Source organism: Mastigoproctus giganteus, chromosome 6, assembly GCF_048544385.1.
Source record: "Mastigoproctus giganteus isolate SK-2022 chromosome 6, ASM4854438v1, whole genome shotgun sequence".
Taxonomy (NCBI): domain Eukaryota; kingdom Metazoa; phylum Arthropoda; class Arachnida; order Uropygi; family Thelyphonidae; genus Mastigoproctus; species Mastigoproctus giganteus.
In genome coordinates, this window is record NC_143580.1 from 126,650,600 (window position 1) to 126,665,747 (window position 15,148).

At 36.6% G+C, this 15,148-nt stretch overlaps 1 protein-coding gene across 2 annotated transcripts in view; it reads right to left on the reverse strand.

Moving 5' to 3' along the window:
• Window positions 1-15,148, reverse strand: part of Dhc64C (dynein heavy chain, cytoplasmic) — a 1,460,071-nt gene that overhangs the window by 778,255 nt on the left and 666,668 nt on the right. For both annotated transcript variants that reach the window (XM_090376486.1, XM_090376487.1), the window contains exon 47: window positions 6,976-7,150. In XM_090376486.1, coding sequence (XP_090232612.1) covers window positions 6,976-7,150 — 175 coding nt within the window. The remainder of the gene's footprint in view (window positions 1-6,975; window positions 7,151-15,148) is intronic.

Consider the following 15,148-nt stretch of genomic DNA (forward strand, 5'->3'; position numbering starts at 1 on the left):
AATGGAGTATTTAGCTGCAAGTAAAAGACGGGATGTGATATAATCAGTGACCTCACCTATGGGTTGTAGTTGAATAGTTTTTTTTTGTCCAGAGTGATTGTTGACTGAAATTTGGCCCAACTGACTTGAGAGAATCTCCATTTCCTCCAGGGTTGGTCAAATGGTGGTTGCGTAGTGAGCAGGTTACAAAAAATTAGGAAATGGTCACTGACCATGTAATCATTCATACCGAACAAATGAAAGACTGGAAACAGTATCGGGGAGCAAATCGAGAGATGAATTGCAGAAGTCTATCCAGTAGGTAGCTGTATATAGGTGTGTGTGTGCAGCACTATTAAAAAAGGTGAGATTTTGTTTATCTAGTAGAGTTTCAATCAGTCGGCTGTGGCTATCTAATTTAGAGGATCCCCATAAAGGGTGGTGACCAATGAAATTCCCTAGCAAACAGACGGGGAGGGTAGCTGTATTAAAAATTCTTCAAGAACATTATAAGAGTAGGTATGATTTGGTGGGAGATAGACTGAGAATAGTGTAAATGCAATCTGAGTAATCAGACGCACAGTAATGGCTTCAATTTGGGATGGGAAAATTATTTAGCTAGCCGGGATCTTTGAATTAATCAAAATACCTACACCACCACCACGACCAGACTAAGATGTATTCAGATCTTTTCGATAGATTGAGTAGTTTTTTTTGGAAACAGAAACTTGAGTTAAATAGGTTTCCTGCAGACAGAAACCAACTGGAGAGTAGTGTCTAAGTTCCGAATGTTGCCACGAAAGCCTCTAATTCCACTGTAAAATATAAGGCATTACTTGAATTTAGAAGAAGCTGTCCTGTGGCTGTCTCATGGCATTCAGGTTTGGTTTGTCTCTTTTTGGAAAGGTAGGGCAACTGGTCCATATATTCTTCTTCTACAAATATTTCCAGAATCGGATCTTCCTGTTTGGATGAGTACTCTGCATCCATTGATTTGTCCTGAATAATCTTTTTTGAAGTTGAACTAGGATTATTTTAAGTAGTAACAATCACTGGTGGTGGTGGAGGAGATTTCTCTGGTTTCGTAAGAGGTGTATTACTTGCTTGGTCTGAGTGCTTCAGGGCACTGGACTGTTGCATGGATAGTCCATGCCCACTCGGAGATTGATATGTTGGATGGAAAGGTAACATCAGTTTGAGTGGCTATTGCTTGATATTTTTTTGCAATATTGACATAGGTACAGTTAGGTATAATGGGTGCAATTAATTATCTTGCTTCCTGATAACTAAATTTGTTTTCAACTTTATATTTCACAATTTTTTTTCTCCGTTTTCCATCTCTTACATGTCTTAGAGTAGGCAGGATGGTTGTCTTTCCAGTAGGGACAGATCATTTCTTTCACCGAACAATTGCTTTGAATGTGATTGGAAGATCCACAGTTGGGACAAACTGGGTTGCCTCTGCATGTTGTTTGAAAGTGGCCATACTTTTGGCATTTATAACATCAACAGATTGGGTATGAAAGGACGAGTGCGGCAAAGTAGATATCCTGCTTTTACCGATGAGGCCAGATTTGGACAGTTAAAGGTGAGAATGATATTTCTGGTAGGTATGAGTATATTGTCTCTTTTGACCATAATTTTTTTTACAGCGATTACATTTTGTTCCTGTAGCTCTTCTTTAATTTCTTTTTCCATCACATTCATCAGGTCCCAACTAGAAATACACCCTTTGATGTATTTAGGGTTGCATGGGGAGTTACGTAAACTGGAATACCAGCAAAAGTTGTCTTTTTTAGCAGTTTTTCAGAATGCCTATGGTTTAGAGTTTCGGCAAGTAAGTTCCCTGATTGCAGTCTCTTAACTGTCTTGGGAGACCCTGCAATACTTTCCAAGTGTTTTTGGATTAGAAAGAGGGATAGCTTATTAAGAGGCTGTTCTGATAATAAGTGCATTATTAAAAATGCAGGAAAGTCTGTCGTCAAGGGATTGGTTTTAAACCTTTTCAACTGTGACGAGTCATGGTCATTTTCTGTCTCTGGCTGACAGCTTGTTGGTTCTAAAGAGGGGAACATATAGGCTCATTTTAGCCCTTGATATATGAACTTTTCTGCAGTGAGACAGAAGCAGTGCCCGGTGTGACCAACCAAAATTAATAGGAGTTAGTCTATAAAATATGAAAAATAAAGAAAGATTACTTTCCTTCCTTGCTCTCTACCAGTACTTTTGATACAAGAGCTGTTATTAAATAAAAGGATTTCTTAAGGAGTGGAATGTAAAAGAGAACTAGAATTCACCTTTTTGAAAATTGCAGCGAAAGCCAAGAGAAATCACTCAGTCACAATCGGTTGGCACCCGGGTCCAACTGCACATGAACATTCATAGCCGTCACTCCTTGGGGAGATCAGCATGAGATGTTTAAGGCTTTGAACAGACTGAGTAAGCTCAATGCTGGTGGAATCCTTTCCCTTGCTCAAACTACACAAATGAGGGGGTGGACATTCAAGATGAAGAAGGATGACTGCAGGATGAGATGTGCTACCTTCAGCCAGAAGGTGTGAATTGTTAGAACAAACTTCATTCATCTATTGTTATGGAAGTGGGTAGTCTGAATAAATTAAAGAACTAGAAAAACCATTGGAAGGGATGAACTGGTTGTATAGGAGGGTTTTTTATTATTATTTTTTTTTATTTGGCTGATGCTGTATAAGCATCACTTACAAACAGAGTCATTGAGATTCTCAACACTAAGTTTTAAATAAACGTTATTGATAATTTCCTTCACTTGATGCGATAATTTAGTACGTTTAGTGAAAACATTGAACATATTGTTATTCAAAGAACTATTCGCCATGTTAAAAATGTGCAGAAGCTTATTACATATTGATCATTTGTAAAACTTTTATCACTTGGCATACATATAGATTTACCGGATCAAATATTTATGTTTATTCCAAATAATCTCAGCAGATAAAAAGTTCTTATAACTATATTGCCATGCATAGCAACACAACCAAACTTCAGTTCTCCCAACACAATCTACTCCTACTGTTTTAGATTATCCACAAACTTAGCAGTAAAAATGCATCTAAGTTGTAACCATCCTTCTGATATGGTAATTATTTGAAATGAATAAATTGAAATTTATTCATTTCAAAATATCTAAAAGCAGTGATCTCAGTACATGGATATGAGGTATGATGGATTCAGTAGCTATGTTTGAGTTTTCAAATATTGGCATAACATTTATAAGTAACAAGCAAATTGCTTCATTCAAATTGACATCAAGTTCTAACCTCTTCTTTAAACAGAATTGGCAATGAACTGCTAATGCTACCGCTCTACATACATATTTAATCAACGATAGCCAACACACACTCACGCTGTTGTTGTTGTTTGATTTTTAGGAGCATTAGCAACTAAGGCCATATTGCTCCAGGATATGCGGTGGTCATTCCCTGACCTTTCCGCATCCTCTGTATTTGGTGGTGATGGGCTTGAACCCCGGTATAATCAAGAAGCGTGTGCTACTACTGCTGCTCTTTCCCACCTGGCTACGGAGGCGCCCACACTCACGCACCCGCACACTTCAAAGTCGTTTTTGTTTCAGTGGAATGCTTCAATTGAAATTGTTGAAATATATCTTTCATTTTATCACTTATTTCCAGATAATAGTAAATTTACTACTATATAGTGTATTTTTCCATTTACAGCTCTGGCCTCAGCACAAAAATTAATAAGATGAGAACTTATTATAATCAAATGCTCGATTCGCTCTTTTAGTTCCCCTGCTACAACATAAGTTCCAGACAGCTGAAAGAATCACATTAGCTTTCACCTTGTTCACAAGATGTCCAATATATCCCTGTAGGGTCACCTTCCAATGGTGGCACCGGTTTTTTTTTTTTTTTTTTAATTAGAAAATATCACCACAATGAAATATGTAGTTTGAAATAGCTTTGATTGCTACCATCTGTAGCAGTCAAGTTGTTTATTTTTATCAATACCTCCTCTTCCCACTATTCGCACAATTTCACTAGCAGTTAGCTGTCAGTATATCTATCCAGCTAGCAGGTCAGCTGGATAGTTACCTCCCATAGGTAACTATCCAGCTGACCTTTGAATTTCCTCAAACTGTCAGCCTGTACCACCCATGTAGGTAACTTAATCCAGTAATTTATAATTTGCTGGCTAAAATAGAACTCTGCAATCTAGTCTAAATATCTCCCACATGTCTTAAATTTATGGCCCCTAGTTCTAGAATCATTTCTAACAGTGAAAATTTCGTCCTCATTCATTTTACTTATGCCCCTCAGAGCCTTAAACACCTCAATAAAGTCTCCTCTAAAGGACCTAGTTTCCAAGCTCTGAATCCCACACATTTGGTCTTACATCATATGGACACTCGTTTTGTCGATCTCACCAGGCAAATTACCCGTCTTTCAACCCTTTCAAGAAGCTCATTGTCTTTCTTTAGGTGCAGTCTCCATACCTGAACACAGTATTCCAATAGCCTTATATAATAAGATTATGATCTCTTTATTTCTAATAACAAATGTTCGATAAATCATCGATAGGATACCACGAGCCTTCCTTGCAACCTGTCTACAATGCTCGGAGAATTTCATGTTTGACCACATTGTAACCCAAGCCCCTTCCCTCCACTACTAACTTTAGTTCAACTCCACCAAGTGTATATGTTTTTTGGTTACTGTTCCCCAGGTGTAATACCTTACACTTTGCTGGATTAAAACATAGCTATCATTTTTCTGACCATCCCTGAAGTCTATCTACGTTTTTCTGAAGAATATCTACGTAACTCTGCTTGGTAGTGATTATTAACTACTCTACCAATCTTTACATCAATGGCAAATTTAGATATCATGCCCTCTATCCCTTTATCGATGTCATATACGAAAATCAAAAACAACAGTGGTCCTAATACTGAACCTTGGGAACCCCAATTCTTACATCAATCCAATCTGAGGAATATCCATTTATCACAACCCTCTCCTTCCTGCTATCCATCTAAGCATTTTAGCCTATAAAGAAAATGCTCATGAAGAACTGAGTCAAATGCTTTGCTGAAATCCAAATAAACAATGTAAAAATTATTCCCTAAATCCAGCTCATGAGTGGCCCTATAAAAATAGCTGAATTCCACCCTTGATCATTGCCTCCATGATTTTCTCTACTACTGAAGTTAGACTGACCGGTCGTTAATTTTCCACTTCACTCTTAAAACTGCCCTTATGTACTGGAGATACATTGTCACTTTTCCAATCCAACGGAATCACTCCCGAGTCTAATGATGCTCTCATAATTATCCTCAATGGTTCAATGCACTCACTTGTCACCTCCCTTAAGCTTATAGGGTATATGCCATCAACCCCAGAATCCTTACTGGCCTGTAGGCTCAAAAGGTTTTTCATTAAATAATCATGTGAAATTACAATATCATTAATTATATTATGATAGTGAAATGGAAAAACGTTATTTCAATTAAAAATATATTTTATGCCATAAATCTGGACAGATGGCATCAACGAACTGGGGTTGCATGTTTATATTACCTGGGTGGGGGGGAAGCCTTAATCCAGTAGCTCAGTAAAACTGAAATGAAGCAGCACTGATTTTTCACAGAAAATATGAGAATTAGATAAATTGGCATGGCTTAAAGACACGTTCCTTTTAGATAAGTTTCATCCACTTGATCCAAGCACCTTATAGTGCAGCAGGACATAAAATAACTTTTTTTTTTATTCATCTGACACAGTTCTATTAATATAAAATATCAAATTCGTATTTGTATCAGATATTTTTTATTCTTTTTTTTTTGTTACTTTAATTGAAGGATTTTGTTAGATGAATGTGGCAAGTTGCAAATCCATTCTGCCATAGAATATCGCTGGGTCGGTGCCCCCCAAAACCTCTCTCAGGCTTCTAGATTCCATTCAGAAGCGGGCAGTTAGGTTAATTAATGACTCCTCTCTAACAGAGTCTGTCCACTCGCTGTCTCAGATGTACTGTTTCTGTTGCATGCCTTTTCTACAGATATTTCCATAGGAACTGTTCTTCTGAATTGGCTTCTAAAATTCCCACTCTATCTTTCAAAACAGTCTGAACATATGCCGTCAGCAGCCAACATCCATTTACTGTCCAACTTCCAACTTACAGAACAAACTTTCCATATTCCTCGTTTATTCATTCAACTGCTGTTTCCTGGAACAACTTCATGCGTATTTCTTGAAAATTACAGTCTACAGCAGTTAAAGTCTAATGTCAACAAATATCTTCTTTCGTCTTCTCAACCTCTAACCCAAGCATGGTACTAAGTACTATAGGTTCTAATACCTCTCATTCTTGGGGTTTTCATAAAAAAAAAAAAAAAAGCACCAAAACAGCTAAGGTTATGAAGCAACTGTGTGATCTCTTTGGTCAGGTTGCTATGTAATGCATGAAAAACCAGAGCATCCAGGAGAGAACATTAAGCAATCCTCACATGAGACCAAATATCTCAGCACTGACAGGATTTGAACTTGGGCCTTCTCCATCCAGTATTAAGGACATTGATTTTAACCAGCATGCTACTCAGATGGCCAGCATTTTGCCCAATCCAAAATGATCAATACCACTAAGAAAATGAAAATGGTTCAATAAGCTCTGAGTACTTCTGCAAGTGATTTACAAATATTTTCTTATTTCAATGCACTTGTGTACAATATATATATACAAAATATAAAATTGTACAGTTTTGTATAGAAAACTTCAATATTTAATTTTCATATATGGAAACTGCATTTTAAGTAAATCAGTGTCCTAAAAAAGCATCATTGGGAAAGTGTGTATTTTTTCTTAAAATTATACACATATGCACAAAATAATAAATATCGCATTTATCTAGAAATTTCTTTATATACATAAATAAAAAGGGTAGTTATTCAAATTGGTCAATAAAAAGCAAAAATTATTAGGGATAAGATATAAAAAACATACCATATTTGTCCATATCAGGTAAATTAATTTCATCGCAGAAAAGCACAAGCCATTTACCCAACTGAATTGGTGACAGAACTACTCCATTTGGTGTTCTTCGATATTCACAGTAATGGTCAAATGTTTTCAGAAGTAATTCTGGAGTTGTAGCACTAGAAAAATTAAGTCCCACAACCTACAACAAAATACATAATTTATTTACAAGTAAATAAAAACATTGGAGCAAAGTAAATCTTCAAATTTCTCATCAACAATTAAAGACAAGAAAAACAAATCCAGTAAGTGAGAACATTAAGTTAAAACTCAGCATTATTGATATATGGTAGGATCTTGATTTTCCGGGATGGATGGTAAAAAAATATTCCCGGACAATCGATTTCCTGGTTAACCCAAAATACAGTAAGTCCTTGACATACGTAAGAGATATGTTCCAGGACTTCTTATGTAAGTCGAAATTTGCGTAACTCAGGAATGACTAATAAAATATTGCTTCTATATCCCTGATATGCCAAAAGTACAAGAACAACGTAATATCCTTGGAAGAATGAAGAAGAAAAATAGTTATATATTTTTAATAAGTTCAATTAAAGAACTTCACCGCTGTCCCCAGCAGTAAAGTAGCCGGAGTGGCACATAAGAAAAGAAAACAAATGGAAGAAAAACGCATGCTATTGTACTGTAAAAAATGGTATTTTGTAGCCTTGATTATTATTATAGTTTACCTTCATTGGTGCTGACTGCTTCTTGTATGCTTTCTTTCTCCTTTATTGTGTTCATCTTTGCCACTGACAAATCTGAATTCCACGTGATTAATGTTTGGCCACTTTCATACATCCTTATTATTTTAATTTTCTAATCTAACTCGATCGATTTCCTTTTCTTGATAGATTTACTAGTATCGCTGTCACTATCGCATTCTCTTAATGGGCACCATGATAATGGTAAAAACAAAATTTTCTGAAAGAAAAGAACTTCACAGGAGTAAGGTGAAAACTCACTATTATCACCCCACGCAAGCTCACATTTTACTAAAGCACGTTTCTGGAGGTCACTGCCATAAAACAATTTGAACTTTCTGAGTTACTGGGCTTTTCTGTTAGTGCAATTAATTATAAACGGGTAGTAAACTCGATCTTATTGCATTTGCAATAATACCAATAGCTGGAATTCTGTGTGTTGTTACATTATGGTGATATGTGTGTCCCCTTCACTTGAAATCTTCAGTCATATAAAAAAAAAATTATAAATAACGTAATGTAAGTCCAAAGCTACATAAGTCGGGGACTTGCTGAATCAAAAAATGTTCAGCAACTTATGTAAAAAGTACGGCGATAGATAAAGAACTTACCACGCACACTTTGCGTACCCAATATGATGATTCCCTTTATTTTTTAAAATTTTGCGTAAGGTTTGGTCGCCAACACTATAATGATTCTTTAGAGATGTAACTAATGCACCGTTTTCAAACTTTTGAATCACTTCAAGTTTTTGTTTAAATGAAAGCACAACTCTGGTATTTGCCCATCATTTTAGTGATTTCGAAACAAACAAAGAAAAAAAATCCTGACATCACTGACGTGCATAACAAAACAAAATTTGTCCTTTTGCTGCTGCGATGGAACACAACAATCGACACACTAAAACAAACTAAACATTTGTTTTTTTTTTTTCCTTCCCACCTGGCTACGGAGGCGCCTGCCTCCTACGGTCTTCCGTCAAAAGGATGTCTGAGGATTTTGGTCAATCTTTTTTTTTTTTTTTTTTTAAAATCGGTGGGTGTAAAGACAGTGGATGTTGCAAGATAATAGGCACACTAATCACCTAGTGATGACTTATAACGTCGTTTCTTGTCTCCTATTTACGACTTGCAAAATATCTGTTTATACCTATTCTAGTTATTACTTGAATTTTATGGGGTTTTTTTTTGGAATCTTGAAGTGTCTCGATTAATGCGATGGATTTTTGTGCACTTAAGTAATCTGCGATAGGTTTGTTCTTTTTTTTTTTTTTTTTTTTTTAAATAATGTAGGAACAAGCTGTTAGGACACCTTATGGGATTCCAGCAGTGATATATACAGGAAGTTTTTCAGGAGTACAGGGAGGTGGTTATCCTAGTGCACCTATAGGCAACAGGATAAACACAAATGAGCTATTGCCTATAGGATGCATTTTGAGTACTGCATACAGGTCTGGAAACTGAAGATCTCTTAGAATGGGTGAAGAGAAGAGCAACCAGATTAATAAAGGATTAATCAAGGACAAAAGGGTACTTAGTATAAAAAATTTCAATTATATAAACTCAGTAATTAGAAACCAGGCACCTGCAAAGAGACTTGACTGAAGTGTTTAAGACTTTTAATGAATAAAGGAGCTAAATGCTGCCACCAATCTTACTCTGTCTTGGATAACCCACAAAAGGGGACATAAATTTAAACTGAAAAAGAATTGCTGCAGGATATGTGAAAACTTGGTTTAGAAGGAATGGTAGTTAACCATTGGAACAAACTACCATTTGGATTTTTTATGAAAGTAGGTAATTCAAATTAATTTTAAGAATTATACAAATAACTGATGAGGTGGGTGCATTTCTATTTTGGCTGATGTATAAGCTTGCCTGCTTGCATCATGTGCTATTATTAATAAGGGCATGCAGGTCACGAAGGATGCCATGACGGCACGTAGTTTCAAAGGCTTTCTCTATATCTAGGCTCACCATAACCAAATGTTCGTTTTTTATGAATGTATTTCGCACATTTGCCTCAGCCTTTATCATAAGGTCTAAAGTAGATATGTTTTTACGAAATCCAAACTGATCGTTGTTCACAGTAGTTTGAGTTTCCAGATACCAGGTGAGGCGACGATGTACCATTTTTTCCAGAGTCTTACCTAGGCAACTAGTAAGTGAGCTTGGTCTATAATTATGCGGGTCTGATTGGTCTTTTCCTGGTTTTGGAATGGGTAGAACTAAAGAATGGCGCCAGGAGAGGGGAAAGTAATTTGCGACAAATATTCGGTTGAACAGTTTTAGCAGAGAGTAACGAGTTCTCTCATTTAGATTTTTTAACATTAAGTAGTATATGCCGTCTGGACCAGGTGAACTATTGGCTGATTTTTTTAAAGATTCTTCTAATTCATATATGGTAAGTGGTTCATTATAAGAGAGGGCTGACTTCGTTCCGAATTTTATTTTATATTTTTCAGCTACTGATTTGGCTTTTAGGAAAGTTGGATCATATGAGGTTGATGCAGAATGGTGAGCAAAAGATTCCGCGAGGATGTTTGAAATATTCTCGGGAAGGGTTACCTCTTGTCCTTTATAGATGATGATTGAGGAGGGAGTTGATGGAGACTTTCCGGTAAGGCATCTTATTTTCCGCCAGATCAGTCCAGCACTTGAGTCTTTAGTGACACATGAAACAAAACGAATCCAAGACTCTTTTTTAGCTTTTCGCCGGATGTATCGGGCCTGGGCTTTAAGTTTCTTGAAGATAATCAGATTGGCAGTGGTTGGATTTTTCCGGAACTGATTCCATGCCTTGTTCTTTTCCCCCTTAGCAGTGTTACATGCCGAATTCCACCAGTAATTTTTGTGTTTGGATTCATTAGTTGAAGTTTTAGGAATGGAAGTAGCAGCTGCCGCCAAAATTTGTTCTGTGATGTGTTTAACGGCATCATCTATGGAGTGATGGTGGATAATATCATCATCTAGTGTAACGCCTGATGCATATTTATTCCAGTCAGCTTTTGAGAATTTCCACTTAGTTCGACCACTTACTGGTAAGTTTCTTCTTGTGCAGAGCTTACAGATTATAGGAAAATGGCTGTTTAATGGATTTTCTGAAACTCTCCACTCGAAGTCTGGAAATAACATTGGTGAGCATAATGACAGATCTATAGCAGAAGTTGAACCTGTTGGAAAATGGACATAGGTGTCAGAGCCTGTGTTCAGCAGTGTGATGTTTTGCTTTACAAGAAAAGCCTCTATCGTGCGTCCCCGGTTGTCTGTATGTAAAGATCCCCATAACTGGTGATGCGCATTAAAATCACCCAATATGCAGAAAGGAGAAGGCAGTTGTAAGATAAGATCATCTAGTTCAGTTATCGAGCAGTTCTGATTTGGTGAGATATATATGGATACAAGAGTAAGCGTTTTTCCAAGAGCGAGGCGTACTGCAACTACTTCTAAAGTGCTTTGTACAGGAATACGTCTGGACGGGATTTTGCTGTCAACCAATATAGCTACACCACCATGTGACCCATGGGCAGAGATCCTGTCTTGCCTGAACAATGTATAGTTTTAACTGAAAGTGTCACTTGTGGAGAGAGATTTGTTTCTTGTAGGCAGATGCCTACTGGATGATGCTGATTTATCAAGTCAAGAATATCATCTATGTTGCTACGGAGGCCTCTACAATTCCATTGAATCAACTGATCCATTATTTAGCTTTTGAAGTAGAAAGTATTTCTGACTGCTTTTTAGAGCCAATCTGTTTATGGCGGTCCAGTTTTATTTTATCTTTTTTCGGGAAAACGGGTCGTGCAGTATCCATGTCTTCCTCAACATGTATTTCTAAGACGGTTTCATCATTGTTGGTGGTGTTATTGGTTTCCATATCTGCGGTTAAAGTATTTTGCAGTTTAAGATTTCTCAGACTTTTCAGTATCTGAACGTGATGGAGTAATAGTTGGTGGTACGGTGACTGGGGTATTATTTGCTTGGTCTTTTACTTGTTCTTTAGGGAACTCCTGCGGATTAGCCCGAGCCCAGCTAGAATAGCCCGAGCCCAGCCGGAAATGGATGTAGCTGGTGGTATGGACACTTCAGTTTGGGTTCCTTCTGATTTGTATTTTTGTGTTGCAGCTGCATATGAGAGTTTCGGTACTGTGGGCAAAACTTGTTTCCTTGCTTCTTGATAAGTCACTTTGTTTTCTATTTTGTATTTCTGTATCTTCTTTCCAATTTTCCAGGTTTCACAAATTTTTGAGTAAGCTGGTTACAGTTTGGACATACTGGTGTTTGTGCTGGGCAGTCTGTCTGAGTATGTTCCTTCGATCCACAGTTGGGGCACACTGAAACCCCTCTACACACAGTTTGAGCATGGCCAAATTTTTGGTACTTGAAGCACCTGAGCGGATTTGGGATATAAGGTCGGATATGACAGTTGAGATATCCAGCCTTGACTGTAGCTGGAAGGATTGGCGTTGAAAAGGTCAGTATAACACTACGTGTCGGAACCAGTTCACCATCTTTTTTGATTTTAATTCGCTTTGCCTGTATAACTTTTTGATCTTGTAGCTCTTGGGCTAACTCCTCTTCAGTAACATTTAATAAGTCCCACTCAGAGAGCACTCCTTTGGATGAGTTTAGGGTGGCATGTGGAGTTACTGTGACAGGAATATTCACAAATTTTGAGATTCTTAGTAGGGCTTCAGAGTGCCTACTATTCATGATCTCTATAAGTAGATCTCCGGAGCGGAGTCTTTTCACCTTTTTAAGTGGTCCAGCAGCATTCTCGAGACATTTCTCGATAAGAAATGGAGAAAGTGCACCTATTGGTTGACTTGTTTGGGAATGTATTATAAGAAACAGAGGTGATTCCTTTTTGGAAACTTCTGTTCTTTGTCTCTTAGGATGGGAGGTGTCAAAATCAGTTTGGTCTGTCCTTGGACAGGTTGAGGCACGAGGCTCAACAGATGGATAACTATCTTTGAGATCCATGTCAGCTCCTTTTAGCCCCTGGCGGAGAGACTTTTCTGCCAAGGTTACTGGCCCCGCCACGGGGAGGCAGGAGCAGTGCCGCTAGAGTGACCAAGCGGTGTAAGTTAGTTTGTTAGTTTAAGGAAAGAAAAAAGAAAGGTGGTTTTCCTTTCTGTAACTTACTTACAATTCGTAAGAGTAAGTTAACAATAAATAGTTTTAAACGTAAGAGAAACTTTCCAAATTAACAGGAACTGTCGCAGTAAGAAAACGCTTTGTAAATAGCTCAGAGAATCGCTCAATCACAATAACGCTTGGCACCCGGGGCCAGCAGTGTGTAGCACTTCTTGATTAGACAGGGGTTGAAGCTCGTGACCACCAAATACAGATGATTCGAAAAGGTCACGGAATGACTACTGCATATCCCCGGAGCAATATGGCCTTAGTTGCTAATGCTACTAAAAACCAAATAACAAACTAACTTCCCCTGTGAGAGCTGAAACACAAAAAAAAAAAAAAAAAAAAAAAAGCATACCCCCACCTCAAATAGAGCATTTATCACAGGTAAGTGAAGGGAGTGGAGAAGGTTAGCATATATAAAGATCAACGGTAGTAAAATGTCCAGGGAAGCGCACAGAAAAAGGTATTAGTTCCATATTTAGAAAGAAGTCACCGTCAGTGGGCACATGATCACTGTCAATGATCACTCACATTAACATTAACACTACTCCACAAAGAAGTTATAGCCACTGAAATCATATTATGCAACTGCATAATAAGATCATTAAGGTGTTGAGATGGAGGGATTTCTCTCATAAATGGCAAAGAGAGAAAACTGGTAAAAGCCAGCTATAATTCTAATTGCTGTTGCCTCTAGGCTGTGAGGATGTAAAGGTAAAAGTGGAGTTATACTGTTCAAATGGGGGTCTACTGACTGCTCAAGGATAGCTTTTACTGTGTGCATGATTTTCTCAATTTAGACTACAGACAATATACTAACAGAATTCGATTTCCAAATTGGCTAGAGCCATTCAACTGCAAGCTCCTAACTATTAAGAAAATAACATAATAAAATAAAAAAATAAAAAATCCACAAATAAATACAAGTTTTCTAAAACTTTTTTTTAGTTACTAAAAGGGAAGGCCACTGATTATTTCTCTAAATTTAAAACTAAAAAGATCATGCAAAAAATGCAGTTGCGACATAACTCAGCATAAAATAAGTCAATTTGAAAAAATAGACAATTTTCTTAGTAGTTTGTCCTTCAACATGTTTGCTGTTTCTTATATTTGCAAGATTCATTTCTATGTACCTTTAATGTAGCTACTAATATTTTTTCTAGATTTTGATTCAATATCACTCTTCAGTAAGCATTTTTCAGAATCAAATGTCTTTTTCAACACAAAACGAAGTGTGATGTATTTGCATCACAGGTATAAAAGAATGAACTACTTTGCTGAATGCATGTTATTGAACATGCATTCAACAAAATAACAATTAGCCTAGTTTGTCTTTCCACACCATGTGATAAAGACTTGGACTCAAATTCCAGCAAGACAGTTTACATTTCTGAATTTTTTTTATTGTGGTTTTTTTTTTTTTTCCCCCTGCAACATAGCTGAATTATGTATGGCAAAAACTGGGCACTATTTCCTGTGTACTTGGAAAAGATTTCGTCTGTGAAAAATCTTCACTCAAAGTAACACCTGCATCTGTTATTTGTAGCATTCTAACATCAACAAATGCATTTGAACATGATTCAGAATCCACACACTTGAACAAAATTCTACTTCAGTATCAGATGAAAAATTGAACACTTTTTACACAAAATTTTATTCCTAAAATCCAAGTATATGATAACAAAATTATTTTTTGCATCCAGTTCCTTTGTGACAACATCATAGTGTACAATCAAATTGGTTAGATAAGAATTCCCCTTAACAAATCCTGTTGTGTCTGAACAACTGGAGTCTTATCTAGATAATTTATGTTTATTTGTTTGTTTATTAATTATTTGTCTTTAAATAAAGAAATAATTTATTAATTATTTGTTTATTTATAGGGTATAACACATAAAACCAACTCAGGCTATCTAGGTATTTTTGGCCTCGTGGCTCACTGGTTATACTTTTATTCTAAATCCTTATGCTAACTTTGTATGCTTTTATTATGCTCAATACACTCTTATTCAATTCATTTGGCCTTAAGAACTCACTGGGAAAGCTTTTATTGTACAGTATTGTAGTTTGAACACTGTTCAAATTCCTTATCTTACATGTTGTTATAATTATTTTATAGACTGGTGTAATGTTCAATCAATTTCATGGCATTAATGTGATCTGGGATGCTTTTCCTACTTTTCCTAGCTTTCCATTCAAACATTTTCCTGTTTACCTTTTATTATTACGTATCACAGAAAAGTCCAGATATATATATTTAAAATTATCCTATTTTTACTTTACTCTGTAATACTG